The 20182-nt window shown below is 51.9% G+C and overlaps 1 protein-coding gene across 1 annotated transcript in view; it reads left to right on the top strand.

Annotated features, from left to right (window-relative positions):
• Positions 1-20182, top strand: part of ACSS1 (acyl-CoA synthetase short chain family member 1) — a 43455-nt gene that overhangs the window by 8856 nt on the left and 14417 nt on the right. The window contains exon 3 of the mRNA XM_043882704.1: positions 14606-14805. Within this exon, the coding sequence (XP_043738639.1) occupies positions 14606-14805 (200 nt within the window). The remainder of the gene's footprint in view (positions 1-14605; positions 14806-20182) is intronic.

Raw genomic sequence — 20182 nt, 5'->3', positions numbered from 1 at the left:
ACAGGGTCACTCTTGGTCAAGCAGTCTCATGTGCCTGTGACCAGTTCTTGGCAGGGCATTATATGGGTATCAGGGGGTATTTCCACTTTGGAAATGTTCTCTGGTCTCTGGAAAAGTAAACATGAATGTGAGCTGAATCACATACATGCTGGGGTAACTAAAATCAGCTCCTCTTAGTGCGTCATGACAGTGGCACAACAGTAAACCCGAGTTTTTGAAATGGGGTTAAAGTAAAACAAGGGCTATGTACAGAGTCCTTCCCGTATTCTGTATACCAAGTGTGTGCACTGGGCGGGTTTGTGCGGACCTGGCATTGGGAGCAGGTACTTGTCTTCCTGAAGCCCTGCTCCTTCCCGGGCCTGTCTTGCTCAGAGGTGTCTGGTCTGTGGCCACATCCTCGTGGGAAAACCCCTTGGCTCAAGCTTCAGTTCACCTTTACAGGGCTATTGCAGGCCCACTGGGAGCCTAGGTTGTGGTCCCTTAGTACCCCAGGTAGTTGTGGGTATGATTACCCTCCTGGTGGGTGGCTCAAGGCTTCTTGGCCAGCCATTCAGCAGGTGTCACTGAGTGCCACTGTAGCAGTCAGGGCAGGCTGGGATACATTACAGTAACGAACATCCCCACTGTGGGCCAGCGACCCAGTGAAGGTCGCTTTGCATGACCTTCAAGCTGAGGTGCTGCTGACAAGGAGAGGCCTCAGGAAGATGGAGGGAGAACGCCCAGGGATCCCAGGAACAGAGAGAAGGTGCAGGTGTGCTTGGCTGATGGGGAGGGGAGGAAGGGGACACAGCAGGAGGAGAGTTCAGAGTTCCAGGCCCCGGGGACCCCTGGTTTCCTGCTTGTTTCTCAGACTCAGGTTTTATCACAGTTTGAGTGCACCAGGCCTGGTGAAGCTGTGTTCAGGTGGACTCCTGGAAGCAGCAAAGTGACGTTAGTTAATCTGCTGTGGCTCCTAGTGGGCCCTGCCCCGCTTGTCCCTCCCCCTGAGTCCGATACCCTCAGCTGTCACAGTCCCTTTCAGCTTTTACTGCGCATCACTGCATTGAGCTGGGTCCCCTGGACAGATACCCTCCTGACTCCATGTGGCCTGGGAGCCCCGGGCTCTGCACACTGGAGTCAGGGGCACTGCTCTAACCACTCCAATGTTCTTCACCCTCACTGGCCTGACTTGATCTATGTGTGATTGTTCAGTAGAAGATGAAGGCTCTGTGATGGGGGTGAGGAGGTGAAGGGGGTCCACCTATGGACTAATTTCCTCCTGTCCTCCTGTGGGCCTGGACCATGAGCTGGTGTTGGGCCACGTCAAGCCTCTGAGGGCCTCTGGGCGAGCCTCTGAGTGTGTGGTTGTCACTGTGGGGGAGTCTCAGGAAGATTGCCAGCTCGTTAAAACAAAGAACAACTTTATTTCCATTGCAAAGCAGCCCCGAGCAGGTATAAACCTATAAGTGCAGGCAAAGAATTTATTATTGTCTCTAAAAATAAACAGACTCAGCCTAACAAAATGGTTTTACAAACTTCAGCTAGTCTTAATGCCCCGTGACTGTTGCTATTTACTGTTTGAGAGAAAAGAGAAGCGTGTGACCAGGTTGTCTGTAATGGCAGCTAGTTTTTGAGGGACCTGGATTAATCATTTTCCTGGTCATGTTAGATTTTCAATGTGAGGTTTTCTCCTTTCTGGCTCAGAGGAGAGCTGCCTACACATGGTGCTGGTTGTCCTGCCAGCATACAAACTGCCACTAAACTGACGTGCACTCCTGCCAAGTGTCTCACGTGGTGGCACCCAAGGTGCCCCAGGACGGTCACAGGCCTTGGTGGCCTGAAGACAAAGTTCCAGACCCGTGACCTGAGAGCCCTTGAAGGAGGCTGTGTGTGGCTGAGGTTCTCAGGGACCAGAGTGCCAAGGGCAGTGTGTTTTCCTGGGACCCCACATGCCTCGTCTGTCTGAAGCTCGGGGGACCCGTCTTGTTGCTCAGGGGCACAGGCCTGTCCTTTCTGAGTCTGCCGAATTCTTCTGAGGAAGTGCATCTGAAGAATCAGCAGAGAGCTTGTAACATGAACCCCCTTCTGCCCCAAATACTAGTGACACGTGGGTCCACATGTGTGCACACACCCTTGCACACATGCCTGAAACATGCACGTATCTACAGCCTGCTCTCCATGTCCAAGGATCCTCACTGGACCGCTCTCCAGGGTTGCGGAGACCGCCCTGCTCTTATTCTGGGAGTTGGGCCATTGCCTGGGGGGTGGGGTCTATGCTGCCTTCAAGTTCTCAGTGTTGTTGGCATGCATTTCCAACCGTACCTCCCTAGGGTGCAGGAGGTCTGGCAGGACCTGCTTTGGGAACGGGGCAGCCCAGTGTCCTCATCCTGTCCCTTGCCCGTCTGCAGCGCTGGCTGGTGCCAGTTCCCAGGCGCATCCTGCCCACCGGGCCGAGGCCATGGGGAAAGCTAGGCAGCGCGGTGGGGCTTGTGCTGGTGCCGACCGCGTGGCTCTGGGAGAAGGACAGCCTGTTGGCTGGGGTTCTGTCCTCCAGAGGCACTTCCTCCTTCAGGCGTGGTGCTCACTTCCTGATGGGAAGCAAAGGGGCAGGCATCTCTGCTGGCAGGGATCAGCCTGGGATGGCCGGCAAGCATCTCCCGGGGAGGAGGGGCAGCCTGTGACCTGAGGCCGGAGCCCGGGCCAAAGGGCCTCCCAGCTGATTTCCAGCCTGCCTTTGCACAGAGGTGTGCCTGAACCCGTCTGAGGGAGCCGGCAGGCCAGCAATCCTGGGCCCTCTGGCACCGCCTGAGGTCTGTAACGCCAGGCAGGCACAGATAACCTGGGTGTCTCCCCGAGGGGGTTCAACCAGATAGCACTGGCCGCTGCTCCTCCCAGCCATCCACGTACCTATTTCACAAGCTGGTCCTTCATGGTCGGTTCAAGCAGACAGATTCTAGAGATGCTTGGGGGTGGGGATGTGTGCAAACACAAATCCCTTTCCTCTAGACAGGTGGGGGGCAGTTCAAGACCACTGCCTGCCTGGAGCTCTGGGGTCTGGCCCAAGGATTTCCAAGCGGGGGATGGACAGAGGGCGTGGAGCAGAGTGGACAGCTGTGGCTGGTCCCTGTGTACTGCATGTGGGGCCTCTCAGTGGGGGTGCCTGGTGCCCAGTCAGAGCAGAGAGTGGGCTGAGAGTATTCACCAGGCCCTGACCCAGGATCTCCCATCTGAGGTTCTCTGAGGAAGGGTTCAGACATGAGCCCTTTACAGTTTTTTAAAAATTTATTTTATTGAAGTATAGTTGATTTACATGTTGTGTTACTTTCCGCTGTATAGCATAGTGATTCGGTTATGCATATACATATATATATTCTTCTTCACATCCTTTTCCATTGTGGTTTATCACAGGATATTGAATGCAGTTCTCTGTGCTCTACAGGAGAACCTTGTCACTTATCCAAGACGTGACCTTTTAAAAAAGCTGGAGCAGATTTTAGCCCTGGCGTGGCCTTCCTCTGTGAATGTGGGTTACTGTGAGGGCAGCGCGGCTGCGGTCGTGGTCAGGCTGTGCAGCTGAGCTGGGCAGCTGGGCTGCAGTGAGGAGAGCAGGCCTGGTCCTCCCCGCCCCCCATGTGCCCACGCGTGAGCTAAGTGGAGTTTCCATTGTGGCTTCAGCCCTGGAGGGGGTGATTTCTGTGGTTGTTCCAGCTGGGCTTTCTTATGTAGAGGGTGCACAGTGAGGAGCCCCTGGTGGAGGCACAGAGCAGAGCAGACACATAGCCCCCTATCTCCCCCCACCAACCCCCCATGAAGGACACTTCCTCCCTGGGCCAGCCGACTAGGCACTGAGCATTACTGGTCCCTAGTGTGGAGGGGCCACAGAGAACACAGGATGGGTCCCAGTCTCTGAGGTGCCCCTCTGCCTGGCAGTCAGACCAGCAGCCCTGGGCAGAGGGAGCGGCGAGGTCTGAAGCCTGGAGGTACCTCCTCAGAGGCTGGCTCGTGTCCCGGTTGTGGCCACTTGTTACTGTCACAGAAGGGCCCCCTGGGCTCTGGCGGGAGGAAGCAGGAAGTCTCGCTGGGACGTGGCTGGAGACGATGTTGAGGAAGTCCTGGGAGTGAGTTTTGAGAGGCCAGGAGGGTTTCGCAGGCCAGTGTACTGTGGGGTGGGGCAGCTGGGTGGGCGCCCTGTGTTCCCACCCGCTTTGTCCCTGACTGTGGGCGACCTAGAGAACATTTCTGGCTCCCTGAGCCTGTTTTCTCCTCCCCTGGGTGCTGGGTGCTGAGCAGCCCAGGGGAATGAAAGCCCAGGCCAGGATCTGGGAGGATGCAAGCCTCATTTAGCTGTAGGTCGGGGCCAGGTGAAGGGATGCCAGGAAAGGATCTCAGATTTGACGAGGGGAAGGGTTGATGGCCCTGCTGCTGCTGGTGCCGGGAGAGGTGGGTGGGTTTTCCAGGGAGAGGACCTCACCTTGGGAGAACAATTTAGGGTCTGTTAAAAGGCAGCACTTCTGCTCCTCCCAGCCCCCAACCTTGCACCTGGCATTTCTCACCCGCAGATTAATTACAGTTTGCAGTGAGCAAACTCCTGTATTAACAAATTAGGACAACTGAAGGGGAGGATTATTAACTGGTATAGTGAGGTGGAGAGGTGGGGTGCTTTAGGATGAACCAGCGCCATTTACTGTGAGGCACCAGGACAGGGGTACCTGTCAGGCAGGGGAAGTGGGTTTGTGGGGGTGGGCTCCTCTGGGTGGGGGCACAAGAGGCCAAGGGCCGCCAGGCTTGTGTGCGGTGTCCCCTGCCGGCCCCTGAGTAACTCTGACTGCAGAACTCAGTCAGGAATCCCCGTGCAGGCTCCCAGAATCCGGCAGGAGCCCTGGGTTACTTGGATCCAGCTGGTTTTAAACCAGTATTTAAGTTTCCTTGAGGCTTTAGCTTGAAGCTGGCAAGTGCTTTGAGTTCTTTTCTATGTGATACTGTTCTTCCCCCTTCTTTCGAGCAAGCTCTTGGAATCTCACATTTTAGAATGGCCCTATTTTGGGACCGCAGTGGGAATGACCTCCACGAGAGTAGACTTTCTTGACGGGGCCCTTCTGGGAAGCCCCTGGCTGACGTTCAGTGTGAATAACAATCGCCTGCCTTGGCACTGGCCCCCTGTTTCTGTAAGCCCCCTTCGGCTGTGCGAAATGCAGGAGGGGCTCGTCTTGTGGGAGGGAGCAGCCTGCCGAGGAGAGGGGCGGGGCGCAGGCACCCGGTGGGGGTGGGGAAGGGGAGGGGTGAAGGCCTCCGCCTGGCCCCTTGGGATCAGCCTTCCGGGAGGGGAGGGGCTTCTGTTCCAGCTGTGTGGTTGGTCTTCTGGCGGCTGCAGACCCGGTGGGCTGGAGGTGGGGGGGGCGGCGAGAGCTGTGCCTGGGCGGTGCGGAGGCCCAATCGGCCACGCTCCTCTGCCACCCTCCCCGCCCCCTCCTTGGCCACTTCAAGACTCCAGGAAGTAGAAAATCAAGGCCCCCTGGAGGGAACGGCCCAGGGAGGCTGGCAGCCCTGAGATCTTGCAGGGCCACCCCGAGGCTCGGCAGACATGCAGCTCCCAGTGCCCACTGTGCCAGACCCTTCCATCTGCTGCCCAAGACCTGCTGCCTGGAGGGCTTCCTATAACCAGCCAGGGGCCTGCTGTCCTCTGGTCACCTGACCCCGACCCTGGCCCTGACCCTAGGGCTGGGCAGCCTCTGCTGTGTGGATGGCTGACGCCTACAATCTTCACTGGAATTCGCGGTTGTCCTTAGTGTAAAGGGTGGGACCTGATGCCCAGCCTGCCTCCAGGGCTCTCAGGCTCCCCCAGCTGGAAAGGCCAGAGACAGGGTCGGACAGTGCAGTGTCTGCTCTGTGGATTGTGCTCTGGAGCCTCGGAGGCGGTGAAGGTGTGAACAGTGGGGCTGCTGGGTGCCCGAACCTGGTGACAGGCCTGCACGCCTGTGTGCAGACAACACATCCCTTCACTGACCAGGGCCGTGTGTTCCTGGCCCCCCGCGCCCGCCCCAGGACAAAGTTAACCATGAATACTGACCGGAGGGGTCAAGGTCAGAGAGCTCCAGGTGGCCTCCAGGAGGGACAAGGGACGGCTGCAGAGCAGGTGGGCCTGAGGGCGGTGGAGTCCTGGTGTGGCTGTGGGCTGAGGTGCAGAAAGTGCAGGTGCTGGAGCGGCTGGGGGGTGGGGCTTGGGGATCTCAGGCCCTTAGAGGCAGGAGGGGTCACTGTGGGTACCAGGGGAGGGGTGATGGCCTGGGAAGGGAGGAGGGGCTACCTGGCCCTTCATTTTCTCTGCTGGCCCCCGTGACTGTTTTGGACCTCATCCGAACCTGGGAAGGAGGGGGTCCGGATCCGGGGAGGCTTGACAATTTCCCATCAGCAAATCTAGTCAGTGTCCTCTGGGAAGCTGGTGCAAGGTTTCTGGGCCATAGGGAGGGTGGATTCCTTTGCTAGGTCTGGGCTGACAGCCCCATCCTCCCTGCTGGTTATGGTTGGACTGGGGCCGCAGACCGCTCTTGCCTGGGGCTGGCAGGAACCTCAGGGTTTCTTAGTGGGTTAGTGCTGGCTCCTTCCTTGTGAGCGGGGCTCTGAGTCTGGAAAGGAAAGAACTCCTTTTCCGGAGACAAAACTTGGGCTGAAGGCCGGTGCTGAGGTCCAAGGGAAATCAGGCGTGAATTAGGGAAGAAGTCAGAAGAAGACCTGTCACTTCTGTGCCACAGGGTGGTGTCTGGGTGGGAGAGACTTAGGATGAGCGGGAGACAGACCCTGGGGCAGGTGGTTCGGAATGTGCAGCCAAACACTGAATCGTGAAGGAAATCCAACCCCCACCCCATTCTCTTCCGTCCTGATTAGGCTCAATTCAAGTACTGTGAGTGGCCTGGAACACTTCTCTTGCTAATTTGAACCAACCCAAGTGAAAATGTTGGCCTTCCCTGGTGGCTCAGTGGTAAGGAATCCACCTGCAGTGCAGGAGACTTAGGTTTGATCCCTGGGTCAGGAAGATCCTCTGCAAAAGGAAATGGCAACCCACTCCAGTACTCTTGCCTGGAGAATCCCATGGATGGAGGAGCCTGGCAGGCTACCCATGGGGTGGCAAAGAGTCTGACAGGACTTAACAACTAAACAACAGCAACAAAGTAAACAAAGTAAACACGACTTAACAACTAAACAACAGCAACAAAGTAAAACTGTTACATTGGAATTGGCCAATGGCAAAATTGTCAAGACTATTATAAGATTATAATGTGATTATATAATTATAATTATATTATATTATAATATATATTTTATATAATATATAATTTATATATAAATATATTTATATATAATATATAATATATAATGTAATAATTATAATATATAATATATATAATATTATATATATTATATATAATATAAATATATAAATATATATGTTATATAAAATAATATATATTATAATATATCTTATAATCTTATAAGATTATAAAGGTTCCCACCTTTATAATAGGATTCAAGTTGTTCTGAAGCTGTGGGTTTTGAGAGCAGTCCCTGGGTTTTAATCTTGACCTGATTCTTGACCCTTTCAGCTGAATAGCCTTGAGAAGTCACTTAACTCCTCTGTGCCTTGGTTTCCTCATCTGGAAAATGGGATGGATGATGGTAATTTCCAACCCTTGAGCTGTTGTGAGGCTCCATGGATGTGCCTAGGATTCAGAGCAGTGCTGGGCACAGGACATCCGCTCAGTAGCTGTTGTCACTGAAGGAACTGTGAGTAGGAGTGGGGTGGGGTGGGTAGGAGGAGAGTGCTCTGGGCAGTGATTTGGGGGTTGGGGAAACCTCAGAGGCCTGGGGGTGGCTGAGGCTGTCTGGATAGCAAGGTCCTTGTGCTCACAGTGGGTGGTGAGCATGGCTGGAGAAGATGGGGCAGCTGGTGGAGGTGGGGGGGAGACACAACAGGTGGTGGAGGGACAGGGTGCACCTGCCTTCCCCCAGCCTCTCAGAACCCTGGGCCGCGGCCAAGTGCCTAGAACCTGCTGCTGGCAGTGGCCCCAACTGTGGGTGACGTATCCTTCTCAGACTCCTCCCATCTCAAGCAAGGGCTTCCCATCAGTACCCACTGCAGGGCATGGGGCTGTAGGGGAGGGGTTCTGTAACTGTATTCAGATACAGCGGTGACCCTTATTCACCCTGAGCCAATGATGCAGCTGCCTGCGATTCACACAAAAGCAAACTGACATCCTCACACTCCTTCCTGCTGTTAAGGAACCACCCATTGTCACCCGTTTTCTTTTTCTGCCTTTTTCTGCAGTAATTATAGCTACTGTTTGTAGGATGCTTTTATATGTGCCTAGAACTTCAGATTTGGTCCTGTCCTTTTTTTTTTTTTTTCCATTGGAGTATAGTTGCTTTACAACATTGTGTTTTTTGGCTGTACAGGCCCTGTCTTAGGTCTGTTTGGACTGCTATAACAAAATGCCACTGACCAAGGGGGCTGAGAAAAAACAGAGACTTGTTTCTTACAGTTGTGGAGGATGGAAGCCCAAGATCAAGGTGCCAGCATGGTCATCTGCTGGTTGGGTTCTCCTGGTCATAGCCAGTGCCTTCTCTCCGTGTCCTCACCTAGTGGAAGGAAAAAGGGAGCTCCATGGGGTCTCCCATATAAGGGTGCTAATCCCATCATGGGGCCCCACCCTCATGACCTAATTTCCCCCCAAAGACTTCCCTCCTAATGCTACCCTCTTTGGGGGTAAGGACTGTGCAGACATTCAGACCACAGGAGTCCTGGAGACTGCCTTAGAAATACTCCTATTATTGGATCATACTATGGTTGGGTCAGTCAAGACCCAGGTGTATGGGGAGTTGGGGGGTGGGGGGGAGCCCCATCTCTAATCAGATGTCCTTCACTGAGACACTGTCCTGAGAGGGAAATTCTCTTGAGTCCAGAACTTTCCACAGAGTATAGCAAAGCCTCAAGGAGACTACATTTACTTTTTGTAAGGAATTTAGAAAACATGCAGCTTCAGTGACCCCCAGTTCACTGGCTGGCCCAGGGTCAGCAGTGGTGGTTCAGCTCTTGTTTGCTTTGAACCCTGAGTGTGTCCGGAGCTTCGTTGGCAAGGGCAGCTTGGGCATTTTCATGTTGACATGTGGCAATGGCTTAACAGTTCCCTGCAGCTTACCTTTGCTCAAGGTCATGGTCACGAGATCAAATCATGATGTGAGAGGAATTTCATACTTGGGTTATGAGCCCGCTCAGCTGAATTTCCTGGGCTTCTGTTCTCTGGTGGCAGTAAGTAGCAGAGTAAGCACATGGCCCTGTGTTAGATCAAATTTAGTGGCTACAGTAATGTCTGGGCCAGAGGACTGTGCCAGAGGGAAGGGGATGGTCCCGAGACCTGGCGAGCCTCTTCTGTGGGAAGGGGTCTCTTCTGCCATGCCCTACTTTTTCTCTTGCCAACCTTCACTTCTCTTTCCATCTTTACCTTCCAGAAATGGCTTACTGAAGAGAATAGCAAAGTCTAGAGAAGTAGGGGCTTCCCAGATGGTCCAGTGGTTAAGAATCTGCCTTGTAATGCAGAGAAGGTGGGTCTGACCCCTGGTTGGGGAACTCTGATCCCACATGTTCCAGAGCAACTAAGCCTGTGTGCCACACCAAGATCCCGCATGTCACAACTAAGACCTGGGGCAGCCAAAGAAGTCAAGTCTAGAGAAGCAGACTGAAGGAAGACCTGTCCTGTTCAGTCCTGCATCTGGACCCTGGGTTTGACCCCTCCCCTTAGCACCAGGCTAGGGGAGAGAAGACACTGTCACAGACCTTCCACATACCCAGTGACACCGTTCCCTGGGCTCCTTCCCTTCTCGGCAGAAGGAAATGTAGACAGGAGTAGCCATGGGCTGGCCTATCAGTGGGGTTGTCCTGCCCATCGCCCTCTCTGAGGGGCAGGATGTTTCCTCCAATGTGACCCTCTCTCAGTGCAGGAGGCTAGGAGGCATCTGCAGGTGGACCTGCGCTCACAGTTAGACCCCAGGCTCCAGTCACCCTGTGCCTGCCTGGGCTCTTTCAGGCTTACCTGCTGGTCTCTTCCATTCCACAGACATCTGTCACACACCTTTTCTGCACTAGGCCCGGTTCTGGATACTGGGAGGAAGGCAGTGAACAAATCCCTGCTGAAGGGAAGCTGATACTCAGTGGGGCAGGTGGACAATGAAGGAGGTAGCCTCTTAGCTAGTGTTTAATGAACACAAGAGCCACAGTAATTGTAGCAAGTAAGCAAGTTGTGTGTTCCACATTAGTTTCTTAAATACAGCAGCAGTGCGTGTGTGCACATACACATGTGCACACATGCGTACACACACACACACACACACACACAGAGCTTATCTTACTTCCCCGGGTCTGTCCAGCTGTGTCCTGTTTTGGATTGAGCTGGACCAGAGGTGGCTTTCTTCTGTGTTCAGGCAGGTATTATGTTGGTTGCACATACTTGTGGTTAGATTAGCATTGGATGCGTTCCTCCCAGCTGAAGCTTAGAGTTGGCTGTGAAAGGTCTCCTTTCTTCCCCCAGGGCCAGGCAGCCTTTTGCAGTTCAGCACCCTGAAGGCAAGGCCAGTCTGTGTATTTGTGCCTGTCATTTTCATGCCTCCACATGGAAGGTGTGGCCCTGAGACATCTCCTGGCAGACAAACGTAGATAGCTTGTTCAGAACCTGATTGACAAATAATGTATTTCTCCTCGCACTGGAAAATAGAACTCGAACTTATTTTGTTAGGTGATTTCTCAGAAAGCTGCATGTCACTGTCCCTTGGAAAAACCCCACAGACAAGGAGGAAGCAGTGTTTCCTGCAGGGATAGCCCAGAGCACTGGTCACTGAGTGACTGCACTATCTATTTGATACAGAAGCAGCATATCGGTTTGTGAAAGTCTGAGAAGTCATGAATATCCAAGGACAGCTTTTGGGTGATTTTTGGGTACTCTGGAGTAAATTTTTAAGTACCTGGAGGATCGCTTGCATAACACTTACATTTTCATGATTTGAAGATCTAGGTTTGCTGACCTTAGTCTCCAGTGGTGTAAGTCTGGAGAAAATCGTTACTGAAAATTCAAGTTTAAAAAAATAATGGGTGAGCTGGAAAGATGAGTAGAAATTGAGGTGGAATTAAATAGGGACAAATAGATAGTCTGGAAAGTCTGATTTTGAAAATTAATTCCCCGACTGTGATAGGGCAAAGCCCTGGTTAGAGTCCTGTTCTGGGTGTGGCAGTGGTTAGTGGGTTAGTGACCTCATGTTGAATTGGGGCCACCTGTGTTAGGCATTAAAAATAAATGTGTTCTTCATTTACATGGTTAAATATAGAATTGGGATCAAGGGTCTGGGTTCCCTTATTCTGACCCGGGCAGACACCATGGGAGTGCTGGGGTCTATTTGGTGACCTGGGGGTTTCTAGGGTATGAGAGTGGGTTCCTGGAGGGCTGGGGGAGAGAAGCTGGGAGAGAAAGGCTTTGTGGGATGGTGGAGGGAGTGTTCCAGGAATCTGAAAGGCTGTTATTACATGACAGAGTTATTCTGGATATCTTTAAAGGCCTGAGCTGGACCAAGGGCTGGAAGTGGAACAGCCACAAGTCTTGGCCTGATTCTAGGAAGACTATTTCTCTATTGAAGTAGCAAAGAAAGAGGGAGTGCTGTGCGAGGTGACTCCCAGCCCCTGATTAAGCAGAGGCTGGACTGCTGAGGCCAAGAACCCCCAAGGAGGCTTCAAGGATTTCTTCAACCTTGAGTTTTATGGCCTTGGTGGAGAGGACAGGAAGGGCAGTGAACTCAAGAGCTTTACCTGGATCAGATTCTTTATCAGAAACTTCCCTGGAGGCAGCAGCAAGAATGCAGGACCCGGGCTTTTCAGGTGGCTCGGTGGTAAAGAATCTGCCTGCCAGTGTGGGAGACACGGGTTCCATCCCTGGTCCAGGAAGATCTCACATGCCATGGAGCAACTGAGTCTGTGTGCCTAGAGCCCGTGCTCCACAACAAGAGAAGCTACCACAATGAGAAGCCTGCACACTGCAACTAGAGAGGCGCCCCCACTCGCCACAGTGAGAGAAAAACCTGCAAGGCAACGAAAACCCAGCACAACCAAAATTAAATAAATATGAAAAAAGAGTGAGGGACCTAGCGGACTCAGTTTCAGGGCCCGTGGGAAGGCCCCTTGATCCTCCAGGGAACACCTTGGCTACTGCCACTGGGTCTCCACGCCTTCCCAGGGCCACACAGGTTGGTTGCCCAGCTCTGGCCGCCAGGCAGCTTCTGGCCAGAAGGAATCCTCTCCCTTCTGCTGCCTTCCTCTTCCTACCCACCGCCGACCTTTCCCGAAAGTTCTCCCTGCTGCCCTCAGCAATCGTACCGAAACTGAGGCGGTGAACGCCCTTCACGCTCTCACGTGCCTTCACTTCCCCATCAGAGCTGTGCTGCCAGAGGACACTCTCCTCTCATTTCTTTGGTCTGGTGCCCAGCTTACCCTCATGGTACCGAGAACAGAATTTCAACCATCTTACGAATTCACCAAAGTGAAAGAGTTGATTTTAGTACTTTTAGAAAGTAATTTCAAACAAAGATGCCTGATGGTAGAGATAATCTCTACTGAATGTTTGGCTGGGTCCTGAGTGGGTGATGCTTCTCAGTCACACGTGTGACAGTTCAACAAGGTGGAGGGGCCTGCTATTTCTCAGGTGATCTCGTGGTGTCTGTGAAAGCTGAGCTCCCACGCCAGTGCAGCTACTGTAGAGAGTAACCCAGGCCGCTCTGTCTGGGCCGTTCTGTTCCTTCTTCTACTTCAAAATGCTGCCTTCCATCCTTCTGTCTGTAGAAAAAGGACATGGTTTCATCACCACTAATCTCTGACACACTTGAGCCTCCATCTCCTCAGCACCAACCATGTAAGTCCTTAGGGCTGTTGGAAACAGCATGTGGGCTGCGCTTAAGTCACCTTCTGGGTGACTGACCATGACTGCCTCTTCGGTGCTGTCACATGCAGGAGGCATGTTTCCGGGCCCTGGTTCTGGGGCCTTTGCTGTTGGGGGCCCTCTGGGTGCTCTTTCTTTCATCACAAGCTCAGGTGCAGGGTGCATGGGGCGCCAGTGAGTGGTGCTTTTGTCCTAAAGCCTTAAGAGAGGGGATGGGGTCTGTGCCAGTCTGGGCAGGAGTCGGGGGAGAGTGCAGGCCACACTTGTGTTACCAGACCAGACTTGAGTCACTCCGCTCACCTGTGCCCAGTAAAGCAGCCTACTGACAGCGGGTTGTGGTGAAGGAAAGTGCAGCGTTTATTGCAGGGTGCCAAGCAGGTGTCCAGGGTAGCTGGTGCTCAAAACACCTGGACTCCCCGATGGGTTTTGGAAAGCCTTTTAAAGTCCAGGTGAGGGAGGGGAGTCCCAGGATGTGTGACCAGCTTGTGCAGAGTTCTCTGATTGGTTGGCGGTGATGTAACAGGGCTATTAACATAATCAGTCCTCAGGCTTCAGTAGGTCTAGAGGCTACAAGTAATTCATTTCTTCCATCTGGTGGGGGTTTTAGCATCTGTAAGAGAACTCAGGAACATGTTTGAGATACGGTTATCTGAGTGTTTCAGAGAGGAGCTAAAGCAGAGGATATGGGGGAGGGGTGTGTCCCACAAGGTTCTGCTTGGTTACACCAGTGATCTGCTCTCATCTGGTCTCCCCTAAAGCCTATCACCACCCACCCTTTGTTTCCTGGTGGCCCTTGCAGGGCTGCCCCTTTCTGGGTCTCTGACCATGGGGCAACCACAACCACTCCTGGGTCCTGGCCACAAGGGTGGAGCCATGTGTGTGGGGTGAACTCACTCTGCCCTTCCATGCCAGCTCTTTCTGTTAAATAACAAATACAATAAAACAAGAGCAGCAAAAATGGGGAACTTCCCTTCCTGTGGGAAGTGAGGTTCAGCAAGACAACTTGGGAAACAGGGCTGAACTCATTGTGCAGCTGCTTCTTCCCCCCTGTACTTCTCCCACCCATGGTTCTGCTGCAGACCCCTGGTTTCCCAGGGACTGTCATCCTCTCTGGGTTGGGTTGGGTTACGCAAACCTCAGGCCAATCAGTCAGCTTGTTCAGGGGATGCTGCACTCTGATTGGCCAGCCAAGCCTAAGCCTAGGAGTGGAGGCAGGGGCCTTGTGGGTGCGTGAGGTGAGGGCATGGTGTTCAGTGTTCCCATCCTTCACCCCCATAGCCCTGCCCCAGGCCGTGGGCTGCCTTCCCTAAATCTCTGTGGCTTCACAGAGTTGGGGGTCCCCTGCTCAGCAAGGCCTGTGCTGACCTAGAGAACTGGGGCCTCTCAGGGTGGATGTGTCAGAAGCCTTGGGGACCGGATAACCCAAGTCTGAGAAGCCCTGTTCTCTGTGGACAAGGGGCAGGTGATTTTCCTTAGCAGTGTGATTATGAATCCATGTCAATACTAGCCTACAAAGTTATGTTTTCTGAAAAGATCTTTCCATGCACCAGGTGTTCGAGTGGCTGCCCTCTCCAGGCTGATTGGGGTTGCAGTGCCTGCAGTTCTGCAAACTGTCCCAGCCCTCCCCCTTCTCTGACGGCCCTCCCTCCCTTGTGCTGCAGGGAGCTACTGGAGACCACGTGCCGCCTGGCCAACACACTCAAGAGGTATGGAGTCCGCCGAGGGGACCGAGTGGCCATCTACATGCCTGTCTCCCCGCTGGCTGTGGCTGCCATGCTGGCCTGTGCCAGGATCGGAGCCATCCACAATGTCATCTTTGCTGGCTTCAGTGCGGGGTCCTTGGCTGGGAGGATCAACGATGGTGAGCACATGGGCAGTGGGATGGAGGGAGAAATCTGGGTCCCCCTTGGCCTTCAGGGACTCAGGGTGGTGGCAGACATCACTGAAAGTCACGGAGACAGGTGATGGGCACTGCCAGGCACAATGCATGGCTGAATGAGCATTTGCTCTATGAGCTGAGATCCAAGTGCACTGGATTGAACCACATGAAGAAGGAAGATTCCAGGTGGAGCGAATGGCATAGGTACCTGCTGGAGGAGGCCATGTGGCTGCAGTGGAGGCGGGGAGAAACATAGGGTGAAAGGAGGCTGGGGAGGCCTGGGAAAGGTTCCACCAGTCAACAGCCTTTGTGGTGAGGAATGAGTCAGGTGTGGGCCTTGTGGTGTATCTTTAAGACTTTCTGTCTGCAGGTAGGTCAGAGGATCCCAGACAGGTGTGTAGAGCAATATCATCTTTTTTTTCCTGGTGTCAGAGGGCAGAGTGTCTGTATGGTGGCCCTGTGTTTGTACAGCCAGATCCCTGCTCCCTTGAGATCCTGGAGGGCTCGCTGAGCTGGCTGCCCCAGGAAGGTGCCAAGTTCTGGGGGCTGTTGGGAATTTTTTGTGTCTCACAGAAGACTTGCCTTTGGGTAGTGGGCAGAGTTCTCAGACCTCTGCTGACCACCCTCTTTAGGGAAGACTGGGGAGCCTTTCCGCTTCCTTTCAGCATCTCCTGCTGCTTTCACGGTTGGTGCTGCCATTCCCTTCTCTTTCTCTCTCAACTTTAGCACCTACTGTGTGCCAGGCTCTAAGAAATCTGTAAAGGTCATCTCCTACAATTTTAATTTAGTCTTCATAAATACCATATGAGATAAGACTTTTGCCATTTCCACCCTCTCCCTTTTCCTATTATCATTGCATCACTTTAAAGTGTACAATTCAGAAACATTAAGCACATTCACAGTATTGTGCAACCATCATCACTATTCCAGAATTTTCCATCCCTCGAATGGACATCTCATATCCACAAAGCAGACATTCACCATTTCCCCTCATCCAGCCTCTGGCAGCCACCGATCCACTTTCTGTCTCTGTGATTTGTCTGTTCTGGATGTTTTGTAAAAATGAACTCCTACAATGTGTGGCATTCTGTGTCCTACTTCTTTCACTAAGAATGGTGTTTTCAAGGTGGACCTGTGTTGTAGTGTGAATCAGTATTTCATTTATTTTTGTAGCTGAATAATGTCTCACTGTATGGATAGATTACATTTTATCTATCCATTTATCTGTTTATGGGCATTTTGACTTGTTTCTAATTTTTGGCTATTGTGAATAGAGCTGCTATGAATGTTTATGTACAAGAACACCTCCTTTCAATTGTTTTGGGTGTATACCTAGGAATGGAATTGCTGGCACATGTGGTAAATCTATTTTAACTTACTGACGAACTGCAAAACTTTTCCAATGGAACTGCTCTGTGTTCCATGTCCACTACCAATGTGTGAGGGTTCCAATTTCCCCAAAACCTCATCAGCACTTATTTTCCTTTTAAAAAAATTATAGCCATCCCAGTGGGTCCGAAGTGGTATCTCATTGCAGTTTTGATTTGCATTTTCCAAATGACTAATATCACTGGATATCTTTTCATGTGCTTGTTGCCCATTTGTGTCTTCTTTGGAGAAATGCCTATTTAAGTCCTTTGCTCTTTTTCTAGTTGGTCATTTGTCTTTTTTTGTTGTTGTTGAGTTGTGAGTTGTCTGTATATTGTAGATACTTTACCTTTATCAGATATATGATTTGAAATTATCTCATTCTCTGTGTTGTCTTTTTGCTTTCTCAATATTGATCTTTCATGCACAAAAATTTTAAATTGTGATAAAGTCCAGTTCATCTATTTCCTTTTGTTGTTTGTGTTTCTGGTGTATTATTTAAGATTCAGTTGCTGAATACAATGTTATGGAGATTTGTCTCTGTGTTTTCTTCTATGAGTGTTTTAATAGTTTTAGCTTTTTCATTTAGGTCTTTGATGCATTTTGAGTTAATTTTTGTATATGGTGGGAAGTAAGGGTCCAACTTCATTTTTTTAAATCTGTGCATATCCAGCAATACCAGCATCCTTTGTTGAAGAAACCATTCTTCCCACATTGAATGGGCTTGGCACCCTTGTCAAAACTAACTTGACTGTATATTTGAGGGCTCTGAGTTCTCTATTATGCTCCACTGATATGTATCTATCCTTGATTTTCGTATGTTGAACCATCCTTGCATTCCAGGAATAAATCCCTCTTAGTCATGATGTATAACCTTATTGCTATACTACTGGATACAGTTTGTTAGCATTTGGTTGAGAATTTTTGCATCAGTGTTTGTAAGGGATATTGGTCTGTAGTTTTCTTTTCTTGTGATGTGTTTGTTTGATTTTGGTATCAGGGTAATGCTGGCCACATAGAATGAGTGAGAAAACATTTCTACCTCTGCAATTTTTAGGACGAGTTTGAGAAAGATTGATGTTAATTTATTTTTATTTGGTAGAATTCACCAGTGAAGCCATCTGGTCCTGGGGACCGAGGCACAGAAAAGTGAAGTGACTTGCCCAGGATCATACTGCTGCTTAGTGACAGACCCAGGGTTTGAACCCAGGCATCATACTGATGCTTTTAACATTACATTAGGCTGCTCCTTTTCTGTCTTGCTGATGTGGTCATAGTTACCAAATGTTTTTGTTAAGATTCTCTGAAATAAGCAAAAGCAACTGATTCTGGGGAATTGGGAATTGGTAACTGGATGCAGGGCAACTCCTAGACCTCGAGAATCCTAAACAGCCAGGCCATGGGAAGGCAGGGCCCAGTCAGCTCCAAGAAGCTCAGTAGGGAAAACTCCTATAGCTTTTCTCCAGAACTTTGCCATTAAGCAACTCTTCCCCAATACCCTACACCTCCATTCAGGTGTCAGTTTCCTGAGGATAAGACCCTGCTGGGACAAGTGTCTGTGTTCTCTTGGGTCAGTGAGGGTAGTATTTTGGTTATCTGTTGCTGTATTAGAAGCTACTCCAAAAGTTAGTACTTAAAATAAGTATATTTTCTTATTATATTTTATGATTCTGTGGGGCAGGAGTCAAGTGGGTATAGTGGGAGTGGCTTCACCATGCTCTGTGGTATCTGGGATATCAGCTGGGTTGGCTTGAATGGTTGGGGGTGGCCAGGGGTCTCTTCCTCTTCATGTGGCCTTGCACATGATTGATGTAGACTCCCTCATAGCAAAGGCTATGGGGGCAGAATAGTGGCCCGAGCGATTGCCAGTGCCCAAATCCCCAGTAGCTGTGAATACGTCCCTTCCGTGGCAGATGGCCTCTGCAGGTGTGATGGGGTGCTAAGATGGGGGATGATGCAGGTTGTCCCAATCTAACCACCTAAGTCCTTAAAAACAGAGAACTCTCTTTGGCTGAAGCTGTGGCAGAGAGGAAGGTCAGAGAGAGTCAAAGTGGGGCAAGGACTTGACCTGCCTTTGCTGGCTTTGAGGATAAGGAGGTGTTGCACCGGGGGAGTGTAGTGGCTCTAAAAGTTGAGGATGACCCCTGACTGACCGTCAGCAAGGTGGGGGCCTCAGTTCTGCAGTCACATGGAACTAAGTTCTGCCAACACCCTGAACAGCCTGGAAGCAGATTCTCCCCTGAGCTTCAGGTGAGATCCCCAACCCCTGACCCCTTGATACTGGCTGTGAAACTCTAAGCAGAGAACCCTGCTGAGCTCACCCAGGCTACAAACCATGAGCTAAAAAAAAAAAAAAGTAGGTGTTCTGAGACACTAAATTTCCGGTAATTGGCCATGGGAGCAATTAAAAACAAATATAGGACTCCTCTGGTGGTCCAGTGGTTGGGAATCTGTCTGCCAATGCTGGGGACATGGGTTCGATCCCTGGTCCCAGAAGATTCCACATGCCACAGGGCAACTAACCTTATATGCCACAATCACTGAGCCCGCAAGCAGCAATTCAAGAAGCCCTCATGTCCAAGAGCCGTGCTCTGCAACAAGAGAAGCCACTGCAATGAGAAGCCCATACACGGCAACTCGAGAGTAGCCTCTGCTCACTGCAACTAGAGAAAGCCCATACACAGCAACGAGGACCCAGCATAGTCGAAAATAACTAAATATTAAAACAAACAAAGACAAATACAGATGCTGAGATCTGGTAAAAAAAAAAAAACTAGGGTGAAAGCAAATTCCCACAGACAAAGTGTCTGTGGTCCTGCCTGTGCTGACGCACTTGCCACAGCCCTGCTGCCTGTCCTCAGGGGCCTCAGGGAGTGGAGGCTCCCCAAGCACCTCCTAGGGACTGGGCCTGCCAGGGCCTAGAGGTTCCAGTCCTGGAGGACCGCTCGGGCAGGGAGGCCTCGCACAGGTGGGCACCAGGAGTAAGGCCTGCATCACGGAGGCTGGGGTCCCAGCACCCAGGATGGGCAGGGGCTGCTGTCTCCTCCAGGGGATCCTGCGCATCCTGCCTCACATACAGTTGAGGGGGTCCTTTTCCCCCTGCTGGCCCATCTCCCTTCCTGCCCGATGTGAAGCTTCCCTGGACAGTCCCAGCCCAGGGAGACAAGCCTGGAGAGTCTCAGCCAGGCTCTGTCCACCTGTCTCAGGTGGCTGGCAGGGCTGTGCCATCTCCAGGGTTCTTGCTTGGGAGGAAGAGAGGCTGTGAGCATGCCTTTCGAAAGAGCGTCTCAGACCGCAAAGCTGAGGGAGACTAGTGCCTCAGGCAGGGCCCTAGGAGCTGGTCCTGGAGTGACCGTTCAAGTACAGGCAGTTCACTGGGGAGGGGGTCCTGGGAGGCACTGTGGTCTGTAAGGTGTGAGGCCAGGGAGCTGCCCCCGTGGGTGCCCAGGTCTCAGACCGCACGGGAATCCCCAAGGCGATGGGGCCCCATGCATCAGCATGACCCCCGAGGGGTAAGAGACGGCTGGGTGGGGTGGTTCCCTGGCACCTCTGCCCATGGCTCCGAATCAGGCCTCTGTGCCCACATCACAGGTTGAGGGCCGTGTGTGGTCGTCAGCAGGGCAGCTGGATGTTTGTTTCAGGCACTTCCTCAGGGGCCAGTGGTGTAGTAGCCCACCTTAGCCCTGATCCTTTCAGTTTATTCTGGGTTGGGGTGTGGTGGGTGGAGGGTGGGTGGTGGAGGGTCCCCCCAGAGCAGGTGGGAGCGGGAATCTAGAAGAGTTGAGCTACCGGTGGTTCCTCTCCATTATACCCACTCCTCCCAGGTTCTGAGCATGATGTTCCCAAAGCAGACAGAACGTCACGTTTCTGTGTGGACTCTTCTGCTCAAGGATGGACTTCCTCCATCATACCCTTAGGCCTAGGGTGTGTGGTGGTCTGGGTTGTGAGAGAGTGGGGAGGAAACTGACCAGAAATTCCTGGATTTGACTCC

Source organism: Cervus elaphus, chromosome 23, assembly GCF_910594005.1.
Source record: "Cervus elaphus chromosome 23, mCerEla1.1, whole genome shotgun sequence".
Lineage (NCBI taxonomy): Eukaryota > Metazoa > Chordata > Mammalia > Artiodactyla > Cervidae > Cervus > Cervus elaphus.
The sequence above is the reverse complement of the archived record's forward strand: the minus strand, read 5'-3'. Positions and strand labels throughout refer to the sequence as shown.